Below are 23,826 nucleotides of genomic sequence, written 5' to 3'. Positions count from 1 at the left end.
AAAAGTGGTTTGGTCTTCAAAATTTTATTTATGTGCATATAAAACTTTCCATGCAATATCAGGATATTAAGAACTGTATTTTCTGGTCTATATGATACCACACCAAATAGAACATTTTTTGAGTGTAAATGAAATGGCATTGCAATTTTGGAAGAATACCAGAAGCAGAACTCATCCCAGAATTTTTTTATAATTCCACAGTTAAAGAATTTGCACTGCAGTTGTAACTTGACCTCACCAAGATGGCGGAGCTCTCCTCCCATGAGGAACCACGTGATGTCTCCTCTAGTGATATAACTCATTGGAAGGACCCCCGAAGGACCCCGAGAACATCCGGAAACCCGAGAACATCCGGTACCCACACCGGCCACAAACCGCAATTATTAATTTATCTTCCATGATCAAATTTGGTACTTCTGGGACGCCATCCATACATCACTACCAAATTTGAGTTCCTGATTGGTCAAAGTTCAACCTGATTTAACTTTTAACACACATTTAATAGATGCATGTTTTTTTTATGTAGAGTTCAAAAACTAGTGATGCATGAACACGAGAGTTTCTAACGCAAAAGCCCGAATTGAGCATTTACACAGACTTTATTGAAAGTTGTCATGCACTTCCGAGGGCGGTGTGAACACAGCTTGAAAGAACCTGACATGATCAACCTTTTTTTTCTAATTAAAATAATCTGCACATATTTTAGATAACTGATCTGCATGTGCTATGTTGATTTCTAAAATAGTTATGTCTATTTTTACATAATAATTAATTCATTCATCATTGTCATGTGATTTTTTGATATTTCAGGATTCTTAATTCTGTTTGATAAAAGTTATGAACCAGATAATGATAAATCATGTAATGAAAATGGTTACGGAGAACTGGGATGGGATTATATAAATTCACTTCCTTCCACTCCCTTTCAAGCAATCTCTGAGTAAATGTCTAATTATCCTAAATTTCATACGCCTTTGTATGAATGTATAACTGCTGATTGTATTGTTTTTTGCATTATTCTTACTTTGAATTCTTGAAACAAACCATTTCAAATCAAAAATCAAATCAAACCTAAGTCTTTCTGGATGCAGAAACAGAGACAGAGCATCAATGCACATGATAGCAGGGTTAGATATGATACCATACTTCATCTATTCCTGCTTAGTCCTTATTCAAGGTCATAAGGGTTGCTGGTCCCAATCCCAGCTTTTATAGGGTGAACCAACCCATGAAACATGTTTTTAGACTTTGGGTCTGGAGAAAACCATCACATAGACACAGAGAACCTGCGAACTCCACACAGAAAGAACCAAACCGGGACCAGAACCAGGATCTCTCTCTGAGGACACTGTGCTAACCAACACAATAAGATTTTTTTAAATATGAGCACTCTTTTTATTCTGCATTCATGGTAATAGGATCAAATCTATGATAGATTTACTCTGACTGGTTTCTTTTTCTAATGCTTTACTTTTTCTCTTGTATATAATAAGACTCCAGGTTGTTTGTGCTGATCAAACTTCTCGACTATTTCCTGTTTTAGGGACAAAAAAGTTGAATCAAGCAACAGTTTCAAACAAATTGTGTTATCGTGAACTTCAACACTGCACCTTTGACTATTTTCCTTCTTGGTGTTTTTTTGTTTTCGGAGTATTTCAAGGTTACCGTGAATCTTTCTGAAACAATCCAGAAAATCTTTTCTCTCACTTAAAGCAACAATATTGATCACTCAGAGGCCCAGCCATGCTACTCATTGTTATTTTTCTCTCTCTGTATTAATCCGTGAAATTGAGTGGCTCAGAGGATCAAAGCCAGTCAAATCAGATGAAACACGGATCTTTTGAGCCCATTCATCCATCCCTTATCTGTTAGGAAATAGTCCAACAAAGGGACTTACAGGTTCAGACCACAGAGATCCAACATCCAACATCTGTTTTTCTGTTTTTGCAGTTATTCTCTCTGCATATTTTAATTGTTCTTAGAAGTCTGGTGATGTTCCTGACCTAAAACAAATCATTCTGATGCTAAAAGCGTACACAGTCCCATGCATATCAAAGAGTCTTCTAAACAATTTCAAATGCCAGCTTGTGTCAGAGCTCCTCGCTCCTGCTCAGCACTCATAACAATTCAGTTTTCCCTTTCAAACCCAGAGAGATCCATCTAGATGTTAATCCCCACACAAAGCTAAAACCTTGAATTATTATTGGATTAGTGTCCATTTTGGATAGCTTTTAAAGCTGTGACAGAATAAAATTTTTACCAAAAGCATATGGGATTTATAAGGCAGTGGTCTTTAAGTTTCTCCTTTTTACTGATTTCCCCTCCTCAAGAATATAAAAATAAAAAGTCCCAGTCTTCTGGCACTGGTTTATCACTACTTTCCAGTTTGCTTTTAGAGCCATCAGCGCTAACTCGACTCCATGAAGCTGAAAAGTCTTACATCTGCGTTTCCTAAACCTATAGCATTTCATGCAGATACACACAAGAACATTAAAAAAGTACTTGCGGTTCCCTTTGGAGTAACGCATTTTCCGCACTATATTGCACACCGGATTAAAGGGTGCACCGTCAATGAATATTCTACTTTTGAACTTGTGTCATATATAAGTTCACTGAACAATAAGGCAAATTTTAGTAACTAAAACTGGTACAGTTCATAAAAAAAAATTTTAAAGTGCATTTTTTTCACATGAAAAATTGTTTTAAATGCAATGCATTGTGGTATAGATTCGCCAATTTAGTAAACATTGATGCAAGCTGGTTTTTCATAGAAACGTCTGGGAAATTTCTAGGGCACTGGATTTTGGAATCGTAGATTCAGATACCTCTGCAAAATGGCGAATGCACTATATAATACACCAAGCAACCCAGAATATGTTTGCAGCATGCTACATGTTAGCCATGTTAGCATATTCACAGTACCTGTAACCCCAATCTTGTTTACAACACATAAATACAGACATAAACCGCTAAAAAACGTTACTGTCACTATACCAGCTCCCAACCTTGTTTGCAACTCGTAAAAATACAGACTGACGTTTTGACAGAGCGCAGTGTATCTCTCAAAATTGCTTCAATGACATTAAACATAACCAGAATTAACCCATATATAAGGCAAAGTGTTGTTGTTTTTTGAAAAAAAATTTTTAAAAGGCTTCAAATGCGCTTTAAAGAGCAGAAAATATGATACAGTAACTTTTTATGAAAAATAAATAAATGTAGCTGTTGTAGAAAAATGTGCATAGAAAGTATTTGACAGGTTTGAAAGCTTCCCTACCATGGTGATTGTAATTTTAAATGTAGTTTCTTGCTGTTATGAAACAAACTTGACTTTTCATTTCTTACATACTGCCACAATTTCTAAATCTCTGGAGTATCGGCCTATGAAATATTATCCTCAGACAAAACCCTTTTTCTTTCCCATAGGGCTGAAGTTACTGAAACACAAAGCTTCTTGTTAACCATAGCTGTAAAATGACCGTCTTTAACTCCTTCGTAAGTGAAGTCCCTCTCGCATTTTACTTTCATCAGAGTTTCTGTTTTGTTTCTCTTGTTATTGAGGGGACAAAAGAAAATTAGGTGTAAGAAAAGGCTTTGAAATTGGATGCGTCGCCTCAGGGTGTTTTTGCAATAGCGCTATTGCCTTGCTTGGTGAACATGTGCCCTTTACGACGTATAAATAGAGATTAGCCTTCGGACGAATGGATCAAATGTGAGGGATCGGAGACATAAGAAGCTCCCCCCAACCGAATGATGTCATATTGAGGGTCTGTAATCTAACTTGAAATGATGGGCTGTCAGCTGCTGTGGTTGTCCTGGGACAGACCAAACAGACAGAATAGGGGCTGATAGGGAGAGAAATAGGGAGAGAAAGCCAGGAAGTGACTGAAAAATATCTCATCATGAAGAAGAAAAAAAAAAGAAAGCTGGGGAGACTGAAGGAAATCGAAGTTACTGTGTTCAGCCAGTGTGCTGCTACTCTCTCATGCTCCTCATCTCAGCATGGGACGCCGACCTATTTCCATCTCATCAGAGCCCTCAGTCTCTGCAGTCCTCTCTATATTCAGTGTCACCACATGGTATGTCTCCAGCTGAATCAGTGAAGGAGTGATATCACCCAATGCCTCCGCCTAAACAACCAACAATCGGCTGCAGCCTCCCACATTCTTTATTTTCCTGTTTGTTTTGCGCTCCTGAAAGTCTCTAGGTGGGGTTGGATCTCTGAAGGCTGTCTTCCACTCTCTCCTGCATTCACTCCCATCATTAGTCTCTCAAACTAGACTGAGGTCACATGAATGTCGGCACAATTCAGCAGGAGCTGTTAATTATTGGTGTCACTTTAGGCCTCCTGTCTAGCAGCTCTAATGGTGCGTTCACACCGCCCTCGGCAACGCACATTCAAGCAGCCACTTTCAATGTCAACTCAATGTAAATCCGTTGTCCGGGCTTTCACGTTCACGTGTAGCAATGGATATTTTTACAACCGTTTCCGGGCTCTACGTAGAAAAAATGTGGCCATTGAATGCGAGTTGCCTGCTAAACCAGGTCAAACTTTGACCAATCGGGGATACGGAAACTCACTAAACTCAGAGCGTAGCTGGTTTATCTGGTCAACCCAGACGGGGCAACAGGCCTGATGACATTTTAAATGAAGATAAACCAAGGCCATTCTCCTGAAATGATGGTAATCCCTCTCCGCCATTGCAAGGGTGCTAGCAATGAACGAAACCGTTTCCAATTTGTTAGATAGTACCACTTTAACATTTTACACCAAGCGTCTTCCAACTGTAGGTGGCGGACATGCACTATTCAACAGAAGAAAAAAACGAAGCCCCCCCCTCTGCTTGTCCAGTATAAACACCATGGGCTATACTTGCTTTCAAGAAGCTGCGTTTAGTGCGCTCTCGAAAGTGCAGCACACGCCTGGTGTGTACGTAGCTCAACTGCAGCTTCCTGTTACCGACATGTTTACTATCCCTTCACTTGACCATTCAGGCTTATCTTCGGGTATCTGATATGATCTGCCTTTCTCATGTACACATTCCTGTTTCTATTCACACTCATTTTTCTCAAAGAGAAGCTTAAGACCTTTAGATCTTCCTCTTATCTTTTCGTCAGTCCAAGTCACTGCTCTATTTTTCCTCATTGACCCTTCTTTGCAGTTATCCTTCACTGCTTTCCTCCAAATGTTCCTGCATCTGCCTTCTGCTCTCACGGAAGGTCTCAGTTGTATCTGTAGACTTCATAAAGAAAAGTTATACTTCAGGTAATGCAACAGTCTGGCAATCATTCAATCTATAATCTGCCAATAATTTGAGTGACAGTCACAGGGGGTGGCAGCCTCAGCAAGGATGCCCAGACCTCCATCTCTCCACCTACTTCTTCTTCAGACTTCTCTGTGGGAATATTAAGGCAATACTGATGGGCAATCCTTTTGGGTTAGGGTTAGCGTTAGGACATAGGTGATGTTGGGCGCCATCTTGTCTACAGGAATGCAGAAGAAATAGAGGACCACAGCACAAATATTTAAAGATCGCATTGATGTTCATCTGAGTTTAAACATCTAAGAACAGGAATCTTCATCTTTAGGAGCTGACGGTGGGATTGTAACTTTCGTTGTTCCCAATCAAACCTTAAACTCTCTTCACAAACGACTGAATTGATTAGCAAAACAAAGAAGTTTGCTTATGTTCCACTAAGTGCTTTGTTCAAACCAGTGAACCCTGCAGTGCAAATGCTGCTGGGTCAACCAAAAAAAATAAAAGGCACTCCATTACTCATTGACCCGAGGATGCCTTAACCATGCTATTAATGCTTTGTCGCACAGTGACTGTCAGTAAAAGACTGTAACAGAAAAATAACGTTGTAAAAAGCTTGTCCCTATAGAAAAGCTCTTGAATTATTTCCAAAAATTGAGAGAGTTCAAACCAGCTCAGAGACAGTGGGGAAGCAATCGACAAATGCAGAGCAGTGATCTGGAAAGAAAGCTTCTCCCTGAGTTTACTAGCAAAGCAGAAGTTTTAGAGTGAACAATCTCAACGATTAAGCCAATCTAATATCGCCTGTTTTGGTTTTGTTAGTTTTGTTCTCTCGCTGTGGTTTTTTATGTTTTTGTATTTGACTTAGATTTGGTATTAAGTCCAACTTCTGGGTTTTGTTTGGATAACTTGTTTAGGAAAGAATCCCTCTTGTTCCTTTCTGAAGTCTGAGTCTTTTCTTTGCTCAGCCTGTGATGCAGTGTGGGGGTCAGAGGTCACACATTTAATGTGACGTTCTCTACAAATTGCATGAAAACTGAAATAAAATTGTTCGGAAATTTGACTGAAGGTTAGTGTAAAAGAAAAAGTTCTGTGAGCCCTTCCTTTCGTGGCAGATAAAAGCTTTGAAGAAGCAGTTTTGACATCTGCGGTGGCTGCAAAAGCCATTTATTCAATTCAATAACACCGATTTTTTATCTTAGATTTTTTTTTAGTTTCTAAACTCTCCTTAAAGTTATTTTTTTTTTTACTCAGCAGTCAGGACATTGATTTTAAAAATGGGACCTCAAGGTTTTCTGAGCCTTAACTGGGTCATAGATTCCTCAGAACAGGGATGATTCAGGAGTCCAGTTTTTTTTTACAGCTAAAGCCAAAGTTTTTTTTTTCTTAATTTTAAATTTCTATCTAGTTGTTAGGAAAATATAATTCAAACGGTGGAAAATTGGTTCAATAGGTTAGAGGAATAAAAGAATAGAATAAAATAAAGGTGGAAATTTACTTCAACCTAAAAAAAAAACTAGAAAAAAATGAAAAATCTTTCTGGACTATACTGTGAGTCCTTTGGAGTATAAGTCACAGCAGACCATAAAAATTCATTATAAAGAAAGAAAAATCATATATAAGTTGCACTTTTGGGAGAAATTTCTTCTAAAGGCAAACTGTAATAAGAGAATAGAAAAGAATAGTAGACTGAATATTTACACGCTTCACTACCATAACACACTGATGCTTATTTAGCTTCATGAAACATAGGAGGAATCTAGTAGATTAGTGCAACATATAACAATTATTCAGATAACCATAGCATAAAGAACATGCTAACAAGTCAATTAAACTCTTTATATCAGTTCAAATCACTAAACCCGTTGAATTCTTTATCTTCTGTGTTGCTTTGGAACAATTCTGCCAAGCCTGGTGTTAAGCTATGTTCACACCGCCCACGGCAACAGGCATTCAAGCGACCACTTTAATGAAAAAGTCTCTGTAAACAGGTCTAAACGAGGGTTTTGGGCTTCCCCGTTCAAAACTCTTGCGTTCATGTGTAGCTACCCATATTTTTAAGACTGTTTCTGGGCTCTGCATGCAAAAAAACTCCACTGAGCTGAAAGTTAACCTAGTTGAACTTTGACCAATCAGGGAATCTGATTTTTTTTGACATACAGATGGCATTCTTTTTCATTCATGGCAATGCCAACTATTTGAAAGTTAATCATAGAGGACAAATAAAACTTTGAGGGTTTGTTAACTGACATCAATTCGTTCATAAATCTGTACAGAGCTATAAAAGAAAAAGCCTAGAGCAAGATTCGTGAGATTTCCACCACCTCAACTTGTTTCACCGAGCCTCTTCCAACTATGGATGTCAGACATTCTCTCTAGTAAACAGTAGAAAAAGCATAAGTAGTAGTAGCCCTTCCCTGCTTATCCAGTGTGTTCTGGAAAGTGCGTCACATGCCCAGTGTGAACATAGCAAGACTGAGCGGCGCTTCTTCTTTTGCTTTGCTGACTGTAGCAAATAAATGGCACCTGAATTTCAGTTTCACCCCCGAAATTGGTTGGATATCAAACTATTAGGATGAATAATTCTTAACTTAAATCATTTTATTGTATGTTAGGACTTAGGAGGAACTGATTTTTGATTTCTGCGACAGACTGGCGACCTGTGCAGGGTGTCTCCTGCCTTCGCCCACAGGTGGCCGGGATAGGCTCTGGCAGCCCCGTGACCCCGCAAGGGAATAAACGGAAGAACATGAATGACTGAATGAAGGATGTTTGATTTTTAGATTTTCTTAATATTAGAACATGCCTGGTGAGCCTAAACACCTAAATGCTACAAATTTCTCCTTTTTTGCTTTAAATTTGTGCCAAAGACATTTTCTTCTTGATATTAAAGGACTTCAAATATGTTTCCAAGCTAACATGTTTAAGTCTATCAACTTGAATGCACATGCTATGGGCTTGAACCCACTGAGGGCTTGCTTCATTATTCCCCTCCCAGTGTGGTAATTAACAGATCTGAACAAGAGGGGTGCACACATATCTGAATCAGAGCTGAATCTGTCATGAGTCTTCATAAAGCGCTGCATAGAACACAGAGTATGGGTGAAAGCAGAGGACAGAGCTTAATCCACGGTGGTCTCTAGAGGGGGAGTGTGCGGGGAGGGGTCCTGATGTATTAATCATCTTGGTCTCCATGTTGCTAATTAATGACCCTTCTTCACCCACACTCTGATCCTCCACTTCCAACTCACTCAGACAAACCTACACGTGCACACGCACACACACACACACACAGTTGAGCAGACACAACAGCTAGACTCGGTCCCCCGAGGCGTCCCCCAGCTCCAGTTTATGGTAAACAACCATCAACAGATTCTGCAAGCTCAACTTTCTCATCTGCATTCAGGGTTATGTAAGAAAAACACAATCATCGGACCAGCCGGGATGGATAACTTGTCATGGAGGAGTCCCCCACCCCCACCCCACCCCTGTAGTTGCCGTGCAGTAAGCTAGCAGACGGTGTGTGATCAGGCTTGTCTGTGTGTATTTCTGTGAGCACTTACGTAGGTGTATGTGTGTGTTGTAGGCTTATCAGGTGAGCCCGGGCAGAGTGTCAGATGCGGTAATGGAGGCTTCAAAGACAAGCGCTGCGGTGAGTTCCCCGGCTGCCTTTTTGCCAAACCCCCTGAACCCCCTCCTCCTCCTCCACTCCTCTCTTCCCACCGCTGGGATGAAGACTGGCAGGGCATGTGCCCATTTGGATGGATAGAGAGAAGCTGCAGGAATAGAGATAAGCAATCAGATGAGTAATTAAGTGGCTGCAAAGTCAAATGGACAGGAGAGAGGGAATCAGCAGAGGATGCTGACGGATGAGGATGCTGTCTGTCGGCGTACCTTTTGGCCAGGTGTTAGTCCAGCCCCCTCCCTATTCACGAGAACACTCCAAACATCCGCTGCTTTGTTCTGATCTTCTCTCTGAAGCTGCAAATGTTGTTTTTGATGCCACCCACCCTTCATTGATTTGCCTCGTCTCAGTGGCAGCCCCGTCTCCGGCTTCTCATTTTCCATTTTCGTCATTTGTGCTTTATTTGGAGGAGATTCTTTCATGTGCACCCCTGTCTTTTGTTTCACATCTGATAAATAGTCATGGTCAAGGGGCTGTAATTGGGTGTTTGCTCATGAAAATTGGCAAAGGAAGTTGTTTTTATTGGAACAATGATCACAGTGTTAGCGTGGTATCAAAGGTTAGATAGCTGAAGCACACAGAGGAGCTTTTGAGCCCTTTGAAGCTGTTAAAAAATGTAAAAATGTTGAATAAAGCTGAATTCCAAATGGGTTGTCTTGGGTATTCAATGCATACATTACTATGAAATGTGGTTTATTCCTGCCGATTGTTTTTGAGACAATAAAAAAAAATGTTGATCTTTTCAAGAGAAATTGAGTTTTAAAACCTACAAAACAGAACAAAATTCTCCCTAATTTCAATTTTACTCATTGATGCCACATAGGATTTGTATTTGATGTGGTTTTAGCGGCAGAAGGGAAGCTTTTTGTACATTTCATTATGGCAGCCACACTTCTCCATCCCCATAACTGACCATTGAAATATTATCTTGCCTTTTCATTTCTCTTTGCTGACAGTTGAAATGACCAGCTCGGCTTCTGAATGTGTAAATGGATTTATTTTAAGGTGTTTTTAAAGCCTCATACTGTATTTAAATTATTCATCCAATGAAGTGGAGGTACAGGAAGCTGGAGAGTGGTTGAACATTTCTTATGAAACTGGAGGTGATCATTTTGCTGCAGCCTGTTCTGATCAAACGGGAACTTTTTAAGGCCATGTTGGTATCGGAAGCCCGATTTGTAAAGAGTTTTCAATACGATTGTAGTTCTCTTGAGATGCAAATGACTGAGTAAAAATTCAATATTTCACATTTCGTTTAGCTATGTGTAAAAGGGTTAACCCTAAAACTAAATATCTGGTGCAAACTCAAGTTCAGATAGTGGTGGATCTAGAACATTTTATAGGGGGGGGAGCAGACTTTGGAAGGGGTCAAACGAGAACAGCAGAGTGGACGGCCATTGCAAATTAAAAGATCACAAATATTTCAAAGAGTTCTATTATTGATGAGGTATTTATCAGTTTTCCAAAAGTAGGAATTTCCTCTTGCCTAAGCAAAGAAACAGCCTGGACTTTGGCTGATGTCAGGGTGCTAACAGCCAAGATGCAGAGGCGTGGCAAATCAGTTTGGGGGCTCAAGATTTTATTTGAAAAATATTGCGTTTGTTATTTTTGTAATGCTTAAAGAAAATCGTATTGATAATTTCTTAATCTTTTTCAATGATGATACTAATATTGACTTAAAAATGATGGGGTTGGCAGCCCTTTTGCTCCGTAATTCCGCCCCTGAGTTCAGACACGAAAAGACAAGTACCGGAAGTTCAGATCCACTCTGGGTTATGAAGTGGTTCAAGACATAAAAAAAAGTCTCCTTTTACCCGAAAGCAAGGCTGAATATTTTACCATATATTTTTATAGGAATAATAAACAGCAATTAATGATAAGAAAAACAACAGCAAAAAAATAGGTTTGTTTTTTTTTTCTTTCATTTGTTTCCCGCTTTGTTCTTGTGAAGATTTTCAGAAATCATTTTAAATACAACAAAAAAACCAACCGACTTTTGTAGTCACTTACTGTGAATAAAGCTTTTGTTTTTCTTAAGCTCAACATGTCTGAAGAATATCAGTGAAGCATAAGTGAGTGATGTAACCGCACACTGCAAATCTAAACTGCAGATTATTCCTTAATGCATTGTGGGGGATCACTAAAAAGGAGCTTTTTTTGACAAACAGATCTGTTTTTTACTCAAGTATATTATTTAATTGCTATTTTTTTATTTTGTGTTAAGTAGAAGTCATTTAAAAATACTTCAGTCTGACTAAATGTGATTTTTAAACTAGAACTGTTTAAATAAATGTGGAGCTTCAAGCAAATTTCACATTCCTATCCCTGTTCTTTACATTTCAGCAAACTCTGGAGAACAACCTGACCAACCTGGTGAAAAGGAACAGTGAACTGGAGAACCAAATGGCCAAACTCATTCAGATCTGCCAACAGGTTGAGGTAGGCACATTTCTACATTTAAATAACATTTATTTGGACTTAAAAGGAAAGTTGTTTTTTTGATTTTGCCTGATTGTGTTAAAGACTTTTTCATGTCACTGCCTCCTGCTGATTTTCCAGTTCTGAGGTTTAAACAAGAAATGTTAATATTTCATTATAAATGTTACGATTATGTCAATGGCAGGGCTGCACAAAGCAATACAACAGAATCAACATCTTTATTTTTTGTTTTGTTTTTCCACAATTTGTTCCTAACAGTTCATCATTGTTTCCACGCAAGCTACAGTTTTTACCTCAGAATCAAAACCACTTAGGATTTCATCAAAACCCACTTGCTTGTTGTTGGGTTTCTGGTTTCAAAAGTCCAGTTGTGGTCCTGAGTAAACCTGGTTTACCCTCAGAAATATGAGGTTTCACTGGGAGACGCTGCAGGACACACAAAAAACACTTTGGTCAAATAGGGAAAATTACATTTGGTGTAGTTTGATAAAAATCAATGCAAAGTTTTTTTCAATTCACAATGAAACAAAGGCATGGAATAACAATCTCCAATTCCCATTATCCTACTAGGTCAGGTATCAACTTTTTTAGAGTTTATTGGAATGCAATGCTCCATGAGGTCAAAAATCAGTATACCTGTCACATTTTTCTCCTCTACTTTACACATAGTTGCACAAAAATATGTTTAATTGAAAACTGAAGTCTTAGTCACCTGTTCTTACGAGTGGATATGGAATGTCTGCCGGTGAAAAATGGGCAAACCTGTATGGGACACGCACAGGAAATGTCAAGGTCTTAAACCACTCAGTGAGCCTGTAAAGCAAAAATAGCCAGTCACATCTTTTTTCTACAGGCATCATAGCCAACACTTATGAAACACGTAACGGGGGAAGTAGGTTAGACGCAGGCAAGAAAACTATTGGTGCTGTTCAAGTGAAACGTAACGTAAACCTTGACTGGTATATCGGAAAATGGACAATCAGAGCATTGTTGACGACATCCTTCAGGCCCTTACGTATCACATGCACTCTCTGTGCGTGTGGTGTTCACATTGGTCAGTAAATATCCCCTTAAATTAACATTTTGCGTCAGATTTGGCTTTTACGTTGATTTACATGTTTTTTCGTACTTCTTCTGTGGTTTTAACATTCATTCACTCAGAGAAATGAAACATTAGATTTAAATAAAAAAAGTATCGTCAACCGGTCCCACAAAACTATTTTGTTTAAATTTCAGAAAGACTGGATGACTAAAATGTAACAAACTATCCTGAATAAGTACTGCAGTACACAGTTATAGTAAGTTTACATAGTGCTATTGTGTAAAATGTACTCAACATTTAATTGGTTTTGTTGAAGCATCTTCGCTGAGTGTCTCCACTATTATTGTAAAACACACATAGATGGATGTGAGCTTCATGAAAAAGCTTTCAAATGCTCTTCGTTACAAAGCACCTCAATCTGACGACACATTTGACAGTTAAAAAACATAACTCCCAGAACAGAAGCAGTCAACTCAACAGTACTGTGGGTCTATCCCAAACTGGATAAACAAGGCATTCCCAGAGGTAAAAAACTTGCTGTTGAGGGCGCTAACACAGGAAAAGATTCAGTCAGATCTGAGTGGTAAATAATCCAGGTCATGTTCTAAACTCTTCCAAAATGTTTTTTTTGGCACACTATAGTCTCACTCCACTCACCCATCTCATACTTTCTCGTTCCTTTTTTCTGTTATCTGACATTCTCTCTCATTTATGAGTCTGTTATGGACTAGATGAATAAATGAAATAGAATCACTGCAAGTCACGCGAACATTTAGAATTTGACCCTTTGAACCCTTTTTCCCGCTCAACCTCTGCTTTTTGTGTTTCCTTCATCATCCATATCTTCCTCTTTTGTCCACTCCTTCCACACTTCCTTCCCTCGTCCTTCTCTTTGCTCGTAGAAAAGCTGCGGTGCATTCATGTGAGCTCGCCCAAAAAGTCATCCCCAACTGTAAATAATTCACACATTGGCTTTTTGGACCATGAGGTCACAACAGACATTAGCTCTGAGTACAAATACAATAGAAGCTTTTGCTGCAGTGTCAATGGTACGGATTCTCACTCCTGCTGTGGGTCCTCATCATCATTATTTCATCTGGAAATGATGAAGCCGTGCTGTTTTTGGGGACAAACACGCTGCAACAAAGAGATAAAAAACCAAATGGGGGGATCTGCTTTCCCGTAGCCCTGATGATGAATATTTTGTTTAGACTTGAGTCACTTGAAGATTTTATGTTGATACGTCCTGATTTGGCGAGTGAACTGCTGCTCACAGAAGTCAGAGGGCAGGAAACCAGAGGCTGTTAACAAGAAATTTAAAAATTGTAGGGGAAAAAACAGAAAAACATTTGTTCTCTGGCCCAAAAATGTTGAATCTTTGAAATAAATAATGGCATTGAGTAAAGGTTGTGTCACACAGCCAATATGTACACTTTTCACATTTTGCACAGATGAAAATTGGTCATACGTAAATATACGTGGAACAGGTAAGAAAGGTTGTGATCTTTATGTGAAATTTTCACAGATGTCACTTATCAGTTAGGAAAGGAAAAATAATTAAACCAGCAGCAGTGAAGTATCTTCTGCAGATCATCACTGTGTGTCTGCAGAAGTCAATAAACCTATACAGCTGATAAGTCACATTTTGATTTGACAAGCCCTCCATGCTGATAGGTTCAATGCAACTAGAACATTTTTTCTGTGTCATGAAGTAATAGACATGTTTTTGTTGTTGATGTTCCACGTCAAACCAAATGTAGCAATTTTCCTTAGCAACCAATGTCAACACTTGCTATTACCACAAATTAACACAGGGATATTACAGCACATGTTGTTGCCTCTCATTCTGGACTCTGTGTGGTCTCATGATGATTAAATGTGTGAATTTGAAAAACTGTGTTTCTCTTCTAACAATTAAACAGCAATAAACAGATGAAAGGAGGGATTTGGAGGTGCTATGCCCTTGGTAATAGCAGATACAGTTTACAGACATTTGAACATATATACTATTACATGCTAATGTCTCCACTTATCTTTATTTCCAAGGCTCTGTTATTGAGGTAGGGACTACCTGGGGGGAGTAGAAGTGGCACGGGGGCTAAGCAGATGCTCTAATAATTAATTGGTCATGGATTCAATGCACAAGGGTAGAGCTTGTGCATTAGCTACATGCTGTGTACGTTCACACCGCCCTCGGCAATGCTTTTTTAAGCCTCCACGTCCAATTAAAACATGTGTAAACTCACGTAAACGCCTCTTTCCAGCTTCAACGTGTGATGAATTTTTTAGTATTTATCTCTATCATTTATCTTTTTAAGTTGACCTTTGGTTACTGCTTTTTGTGAAACTTTTTCTTTTATTACTTTTATTTCAAAAATGCTAATAACTAGAATGGAATCTATATTATAAAAACTTACCAATAATATTAGTAATAATAACATTAAGATAATATTAACAACAAAACATGTTTGAGAAAAAGTAGGCCTTCATCCTTAAAAAAACTATTTTCTTACTATTATAGTCCTTGGTTGATAACATTAATGACTACAAAATGTATGTATCGTATGATGACTATATGTAGTATAGTAATATATAGTAATATATGTAGTCATGATGATGACATCATGACTACATATATTCTAAGACATAAGGAGTAATGATTGATTTTAGATACTAAATTTCATCATTAAGTTCTTCCCCTCATCATTTGTGACAACAGTTTTACACACAATACACACCCCTAGAAAATATCGTATGTCTTAAAGAAAAACCTACAAATTTTAACACTTTACTAATATATATATATATATATATATATATATATATATATATTGCTGTGAACATGTATTAATGTAACTAATCAAGACCTGTGTGTGTGAAGTTGATCCCACTAAATGCAGACTGTGAGTCATTAGTGAGGGGATGCAGTGCAGCCTAAAGGCCTGTTCACACCGGGACGAATTTCGCCGGCGATTTTCGCCGACGTTTAACGCCTCGTGACTAAACAAAGGGCACCAACGAGAGTGTGCACACCGACGCGAAAAAACGCCAGGCGTAAAAGCGGTAAAAAAAAAAAAAAACGCCTCGGGTTCGTTTTTTTTTTTCGACGCGTCGCGTCGAAATCTACTCGACCAATGAGAATGGCGCTTTTGCTCACGTGTCTGGAGCTTCTGAAGTTACAGTAAAACACAACTTGGGGGCGCTCAAACACAAAACTGCCTTGCTGAGCACACATACCAGCGAAGAAGATAGACGCCAAGTAGCGTCTACACACAGCCGCGAAGCAATAATGACGGACATTCTAAAATATCCCCGAACCAAGCACCAGTTGGAGCTACTGGTGCTTGAAATATTCATGTTTTCTTTGTTTGATTCTGACAAGCGTGTAAATACTTGCTCTCTTCTTCTGAGTGAAAAGCGACTTTAAGAAGCGTAAAGTTGCGCAGCGCCACCTTGTGTACAAGCGTATTTCTGTTTTACATTAAGCGCCATCTAATGTCAGGGAATGAAATTGCATGTTCACTCCACTCATCGTCAGCGAAAATCGCCTGGGTGTGAACACAAAAAACGTGGCGAAAAACGCTGGCGAATAACGCCTGGCGAATATTCGTCCCGGTGTGTACGGGCCTTGATGCTCTGAATCAAGTCTCTCTCATTTAGCCTTGTTGCCTTGTTACTTCAGCATTAGGAAAATCCAGTCTGCTGTAGAGTCATTTGCTGTTCTACCTACAGCCAATAATGGCACAGCTGCTTAAACTCTAATGGCTTTCTGTGAAATTTCTGCTTCTGCAGTCACCTTTCTTCCATTCTCTAACCAGGAACTCATAGAAAGCATCTTCAAAGTTAGGCAAAATTTCTGTTTTTATGTGATGTAGAGCTTAATTAATAAGATATTTTATAATGTACATACATGTATAAATATGTACATAAATGTCATTATAAAATGTCAAAGGCGGCAATAACACTAAGAGAATAATAGAATATTTAACAAGCTCTTGATAACGTTTTTTTTCATCACATTTGTCATAACAATTTCACAAAATCAATTTGACACAAAGTTAACCTGAGTCTGATTCTGACCTCAAGCTCAAGGGCACTTGCGGTGAAAAGGTAAATCAGAAACACAAAATCAAACATCTGTTTTTTACAAGAACAAAAATAGCACTTCTTTGGACTTATTGTAATTGTATTTAGACTGGAGTAGCATTGCTGTAGCTTGATTTCAAACAGATCCTTCAAGAGGAAAAGCCTCAAAGGTGGCCGAATCCAAACCCACAAAATTGTTTTCCTGCATTTTAAAAGTCTCATTTGTCAATCAGTGCAAGCCAACTTATCACAACCTTTAAAAACAAACTTAAAGACCCACTCTGATGACAGTTGTGTTTTTGGTGTTTTAACATATTCTTATGGCATTTTCTCATGATGGAGAACATATAAAGAAATTCAAGATTAAATTTGCATTTCTGAGTATACCATTCTCTTATATGTGATGTAGTAAAAATGCTGGGAGGGCCTCAAGCTCTCTGCTCCGCCCTTTTCTGATGCATCTGATTGAAGACAAATAGATCCATGTACGTCTTTGTTTTCCTCGTCTGAGCTGGTATCATGGCTCTGAACTGTACGGCTGGATAGCTCCAATATTGCTCAGCGTTGTTAGATTGTGAGGGGCTATAAGCCACCATATAAACAGACAGATGAGGGAAGTGGGGGTGGGCCTACTCCACACCAATAGTCCTGCCGACAATTCAGAGATGAATTTCGAAAAATCTCCTGTCTATCTGCAGAAACTATGTCCTAGTAAAATTACACAGGTTTTTGCTTTTGGCTAAAAACGGCCTGATCATAATTAAAGACTACTGGGAATGCTTTTACAAAAGGGTCAAAAGATGATCGGAGTGGGACTTTCAGGGGGCAATTGCCAACAAGTAAGAACATTTGATAGACCATGGAAACAGTATTCATATAACATTCTGTTTCAACATATAGGGGAAGTACAGGGAAAAACATGTCACTAACAACACAAAAAGTTAAAATTATGTTGCTAAATTAATTCCCACACACCAAACCACATCTATAAGCAGTCCTGTCATGTTTTTACAAAAGCAACATTGATCACCACAGTTTTGATGTCATAAAAGGTGCATTTTCTTCCACTCCATTACAAATATTCAGTCGTTTCCTGCTTTAAGCCCAGATGCCACGTGGGAATCCAAGCTTCTCTGGAAGTCTTCCAGGATCTGCACGACTCAATCCTTGCATCTGTTTGAGGACGTCATTATGTGAGATCCAAACAGAGAGGCTGGAGGAGAAACTGGAGCAGCCAAGGAGAGGCAGACAGAGTCAGGGTCAAACTGAGGAGGAAAAAAAATAGAAGGGAAGCTGATGGGCAGCAGAATTGATTTAAGATATGGAAGTTCTGCTGTCAGCAGGAGGTTAACAGTTGTTCTGAAACTGGAGCAGCTTTCACTTTGGTTTGGGAGCCATTTTGCACAAGTTAGGGTCAAAAAATCAACTGTGCTGTCTGAGTTTCTTCAGCAGTTACTGCCTTAAATGTCTACATTTTCAATCTTATTAGTAAAATGAAGGATTTTCGGACAAAATCAATATTGACCTGCTCTATATCGATCCGGGTACAAAATATGTTTTTTTATTTCCTCATTGCACTTTTAAATGTACAGGACCAATGACTTTTAGTTATTTGGTTTATTACAAACCAAAAAAACTATCTAAACCTCTTTAGAGTTTAGTGGAAGTAAATATCTATGTTAAATTTGTGTATGGCCTGGGACTACAGATTGAAAACTTTATATTAGCCTAAAAGGCCGGTATAACATGTTTTTCTTAAGCCTTTTATAGTAGACTATATCCATAAATAAGATGATATATTCTTTCTTTGGAATACAAAATCCTTACAAGATACAATACAAGATACAATACAAGATCCTTTGGAATACAAAATAACAAATTTTTGTATCCAATATGAGGTAATTTCCTGAGTTTTTTTCCAACTCGGAATTAAGACTGTCACAAAACAGGCAGACGGCTGGTTCCAAATGCAGCAGGTTTATTAGCTCAGCTAAAAGTCCACAAATTTAAATCAAGGTCAGGCTTGGTAGAGGTCAATAGCGAGAATGGGAGCATCAGAGACGAGACTGGGGAGTCAGGATCCTGGTGTCCGAGTGTCAGGGCAGGCGGCGGGCAAACGGAGACAGAGAAAAAACAGGGTCAGGAGAAAGAAGATCAGGTCCAAATATAACGCTCTGTAATGAAGGCAGAGTGGCACAAACAATACTTCGCACAGAGTGAGGCTCAGTTAGATATATTGTGAGTGATTGTAAATGAAAAACAGGGGTGTGGCATCCAGAAACTGTGTGCTGGGGGTGCTGGGAGATGAAGTGTGTTTAGAACTCTGGAGAATGTTCCCGCCAATGACCATCATTAGGAGAAAGAGTAATATTATAAGGATCTTGCAAGGGGCAGCTGAAACTGAAGAACTGAAAACAAACGGGTGGTATTCAGACAGGTATGGAGCATAAAAACTCAAATCTGGTCGATTGTGTTAAAGTGAAAAGTAAGAACTAAAAGCTGTCAAGAGGTTTGAGAAAAACTGAATCCCAAAATACAAGAAAATCCATATGGTTACAAAGAACAAAGGTGTTTTGGGTGTTATTTAAAATGATACACAGGGAGAAGATGAAGCAGGCTGGAGGGACCCAAGCATCCACTCAGAGGAGGGGCGGCACCAAGCAGATTCTATGCAGCTCTGAGCCGACAGGACACAGCTGGGCTGCTGGCTGTTGAAGCAAAGGCTTTCAGGGATGGTTAGTTCCAGAATGAGCAGGGGGTCTCCACAGAGTCCAGTGAGGGGAGGTTGACAGATGGCTTGACTCAGAAAACCAGTCACGAAGTTTTCCTCCTTTGACATGTCTCCCACTCCAGTCCACAATTTTTCTCAGAAACAGTTCTCACAGACCCAGTCCAAGAAACAGGGTTCCAATCACTGGACAGACAGACTTACAGAGATTCCAGCTCAGGATCAAAACAGGATCAGGTAAGCAGATTAGGATGTGAAACAACAGCCTGGAGAGCTGCAGAGAAACTACTTCCTGGCAGAGAACTAGAGAGGAGCAGAGCAGTAAAATAAAGCAGGTGGAGGCGATGGAGGTAAATGCTGGAGATAATTGAGCCGCATGGGGATAAACTCATTCATGAAAAAAGCAATGGAACTGAAAATAGAATAGAATGTACTTTAGTAATCTTGTGAGCATAATTCTTAAAAATAATTTGTACAGGTTTCAAACTTTGTATTTTATTTTGCAATTTTTTGTCAAAACAGCCAAACAATTCACTTGATTTGAGAGAAAACATTGTTTTTCTGTGTTTTTTTTACAATAAAACTTAATAATTTAAACGTTGTGCAAACTAATTGGCACATTATGACCACTGTTTGTTATAAGTCTCTTTAGAATGACATTTAACCTGTTGGCCATGTTTAAAATGTCACTCTGATCATCTTTATTGTACAGGGTTCCCAGAGGTCTTTTACTCTTGCCGCAGAGTAAACCCCCCCTGCACACACACACACTTCCCATCATTCATCTGTTTATTCACTTCCTTCTGGCTTAAAAGCCCTCACACCCCCATGCTAACATTACCGGTGCAACAAATGTGGATCTAGTCGTCAAGTTGATGAATCAGAATGGAGCAGAGCAGGGAACTTGTGGCCCGGCCAGCAAATTTCCTACGTCACAATTACGCTTTTTTTTTATCTACTCCTAATTTACCACAATTTGAATAAAGAGATACTCAGAAATGCCATTTTAAACTTCACTTTCTTTATGTATGTCCTTCATCATGAGAAAAATGCCACAAGAACGTGTTGAAGACAAAGTTTTCATTGGAGTGGGTCTTTAACAAAATCCACAGCTTGGATGAGCATCAACAGATTAGTTACATTTTTATGCTCCCTTTATGGATATTGTACCACACATACATGGAGCTCTTTGTTTCATAAGAGCATGATTTTCTTTCCATTGTAGTAGAGGCAGAAATGTGATAACTCCTCAAAGGTGCTGTGAAAGTTGCCGCACCTGCAAAAGTGGCTGCAAGGGTTCTGGTATCACAGGGGATAATGAAGAGCTTCTGCAGCGGGGAGAGGTTGTTATTGTGGTGAAATATGAGGACAGAGGAGAGGACAGTTTCTGTAATTACCAGGCAGAGCAGTTGTAATTCGCAGATCCTGCATGGCACCATTTATCTTGCTTAATTACTGACATTCCGTCATAATCTATTAATTGTGTTGTTTTAGTGGTTTTATGCGCACATCTATCACTGATAGGACTAAATGAGGTTTTGTTCTTTTACAAATAGGTTGTTTGGTGGATGGATGCTTTCAGACTTGAGTTGAGTAAAGGTTTTTCTTGGTTTGGGTCAAGCTCAGGATAAGACGGTCTTCACAGGGTTAGAGGGACAAGGAATGTGAGAGTGGCTCTAGTTTTAGTGAATTGCTGTGTTTGCAAAATGCTTTACGAAGAGATGAGTGAACTTAGTTTTTAAAGTAAGTTGTTTGGTGGGCTTTAACAGCCTATAAAAAGGGAATATGTGGGTTAAAACAGCAAATTATTGTCTAAAACTTTTTTTCGATTAAAGCATTTACATCAAGCTGGACGCAGGTACTGTATTTAGAAATTATGTCTAGCAATTTCATTCTATGATCCATTTCTTTGTAAACCCTGATTTGTTGTGTTTTTAGATAGAATACATGATCTTGATGTGCCCCATAATGGTAATAAATATCAATTTTTAGTTCAGTTATATGAAGTAGTATAGTTCTATGAAAACAATACACAAATTAATTTAAAGGATGGAATTTATGGATTTGATGATGCAACCACGCAGGTGTACAATCCAGTGGTTTTGTGTGCTGGTCATCTACCAAAAAACCAAAAGAAGTACATTGGAGTTTTGCAGAACACGTGTTAGAGCTGTAAGACAGTTTTGAGGTGTGCTGTAGGTTTACCAGATGAGCTTTAGGTGGAGGTGGGACTGCCCCAAGGATCAGCCTTGAGCCCCTTCTTGTTTGCTTTGGTGATGGACAGACTGACAGACGACAGGAATCTCTGTGGACGATGATGCCTTCAGATGACATTGAGATCTGTAAGAGCAGGAAGCAGGTGGAGGAACATAGGGAGATGTGGAGGATTGCCAGAGCTGGACACATGAGAGAAAGGGCTCATGTATGTGTAAGTTGGGAAAATACTGTCCAAGTTAGTCTTATGGTGCCCTTGTAAAAGTAGAGAGCTCATTATTGATAAAAGGAACAGTATCTTTAAAGTCCCACTCCAATCATCTTTTGATCTGTTGTAAAAAGCATTCCCAGTGGTCTTTTAATTATGATTATGCTGTTTTTAGCCCAAATCAAAAAATGTGTGTCGTCTTCTAGGACATAGTTTCTGCAGGGCAGCAGGGGTTCATTAGAAATTCACCTTTGAGTTTTGGGTAGGACTGTTGGTGCAGAGCAAACTCGCCCTACCTTCCCATCACCCATAACTAAGCTACCTGTTTACACTATTTTCCTCTAGCTTACAGCCCCTCACACCCCCATCTTAACATTTCCACAAAACTGGTGAGCATTGTTGAAGCTATCTAGCCATATTGACTTTTGAGCCAGATGGTAGCTCAGTCAAGTAAAATCTCCATGGATCTAGTCGTCTACAAGTGGAGACACTGGAATGGAGCAGAGCCGGGAGCTTGTGGCTGGCACAGTGTAGCTTTTATGTCAGAGCTACAATCTTTTTCAGCTGATGTTTTGTCTGATTCACAACCATTTTAATTTAGAAAAAGTCAGAAATGCATTTTTTTTCTTAATTTTATCTTATAAATGATCAGAAAAATGCCACAAGAACATGTTAAACAAAAAAACATTTTCATCAGAGTGGTTCTTGAAGCGTATTCCTCTTTAATTGGATTTGGGCCATCTTGGCTCTTTGTTTTTAACACACCATCAGAGGGCCATAATGAAAAACTGTAGAAGAGGAAACAGGTTGCATAAAATGAGCTGGATAGTATAGTTTAGATGGGAGGTTGCTACTGGGGTGGAAAGTAAGGAAGACACCTTGGATGTACAGGAAAATTGAACGCCTGAATTTTTCCAGCCTAATTACAAACCTGCAATCATGAAATATTTCAAGATTTTAAAAAAAAAGGAGTCATGTTGTCTCTTAGTGAACCACTTCTTTACTATGACAGAAAAAATGAAGAGGGAAGCTAGAAATATATTACTGTTGCCAATTTTTACCATCATAAAATAAGGCATGCTTTCCTGTTGAGTTGTAATTTGAAAAATCTCAACAGGATTCAATCTGAAAAGAACATGAACTTTTGTTTACTTTTAAAGAACTAACACGCTCTTCCCAGCTTCTTCAACAGCCCAGACAGCTCGGCTCGTCACAGAGTCTTGCATTCTCTGTTGTAATGTGCGGCCTGCCGGCACAGAAACACTCTTGCTGCAGTTGGAAGGAACCCTGCATAACACTCCCTCCTATGGCTTATTGTGACAGCAACTGTTGCAGAAACCAATGGAGCGGCTAAAGCAACAGCGTGGTTTGGAATTGCTCTTCCCTTAAAGAATAAATTCCATCACAGTACTCTATGGGACGTGATTGTTCTCCACCCCCCGTTTGGAAGTATTTCCTGGACAGGTCTGATGTTTTCTGGAAGAGTCTTCCAGTCTTAGGGTGCTGTGTTGTTCTGCAGCTCACTGTTGTAACAGTAATTTATTTGTTGTTTATGCAAGGTTCCCTATAGGAGTAATATCACAGGCAATGACAAAAACGCATCATCATGTTCATGTTCATTAACTTTCTAGGATAAACCGCCACCCTATTTTTCCAAAACAAATTCACATTGAAGCACTTTTTTAGGTTTGAAACTTCTTCTGCGCTGTTTGTGCATAGCATAGCAACCTAATGTTGCTTTTAGGCAAACATTGTTTTAAAATGACCAACGACACAGCCATCAACTTTTCCTTTTACGTTTTAAAGTAATTTTTTTTACTTTTTGCAGCAAGAAGTGATGGTTCCTTTAGATGCCTCCTATGTTCCTATATTTTTGTTATTGGATTTTAGTATTGACGCTGGTCTTGCACAAAAAAAAGCCCACATAGAGGCTGGTGAGTTCAAATTGTGGCTGAAACATTTCCAGAGACACAGGTAAAGATGGAGAAGTCATTGGGCTCTGCTGCTTGTGTTACAAGTGTCCTAATCTAGTTGCTGAGGGCATATTTTTAGTGTGTGGCTCGCATAATAAAATGGGGGGAAAAAATGTCTCTGCAAACCTTAAAAAAGCCTCTTCATGGGGAGGCTCAAAGACAAACATACTGTCGTTTTCAATGAAACAAAACA

The 23,826-nt window shown here is 39.0% G+C and overlaps 1 protein-coding gene across 4 annotated transcripts in view; it reads left to right on the top strand.

The window, feature by feature from the left end:
* mid2 (midline 2) overlaps positions 1-23,826 on the top strand; it is a 181,003-nt gene that overhangs the window by 110,231 nt on the left and 46,946 nt on the right. For 2 of the 4 annotated variants that reach the window (XM_023959096.2, XM_023959095.2), the window contains exons 3-4: positions 8,845-8,910; positions 11,287-11,382. In XM_023959096.2, coding sequence (XP_023814864.1) covers positions 8,845-8,910; positions 11,287-11,382 — 162 coding nt within the window. The remainder of the gene's footprint in view (positions 1-8,844; positions 8,911-11,286; positions 11,383-23,826) is intronic. The other 2 variants (XM_078954094.1, XM_023959097.2) reach the window with 1 other exon arrangement.

The sequence above is a fragment of the Oryzias latipes genome, chromosome 10 (genome assembly GCF_053564925.1).
Source record: "Oryzias latipes strain Hd-rR chromosome 10, Olatipes_Hd-rR_3.1".
NCBI lineage: Eukaryota > Metazoa > Chordata > Actinopteri > Beloniformes > Adrianichthyidae > Oryzias > Oryzias latipes.
This window is presented reverse-complemented; position numbering and strand designations above follow the sequence as displayed.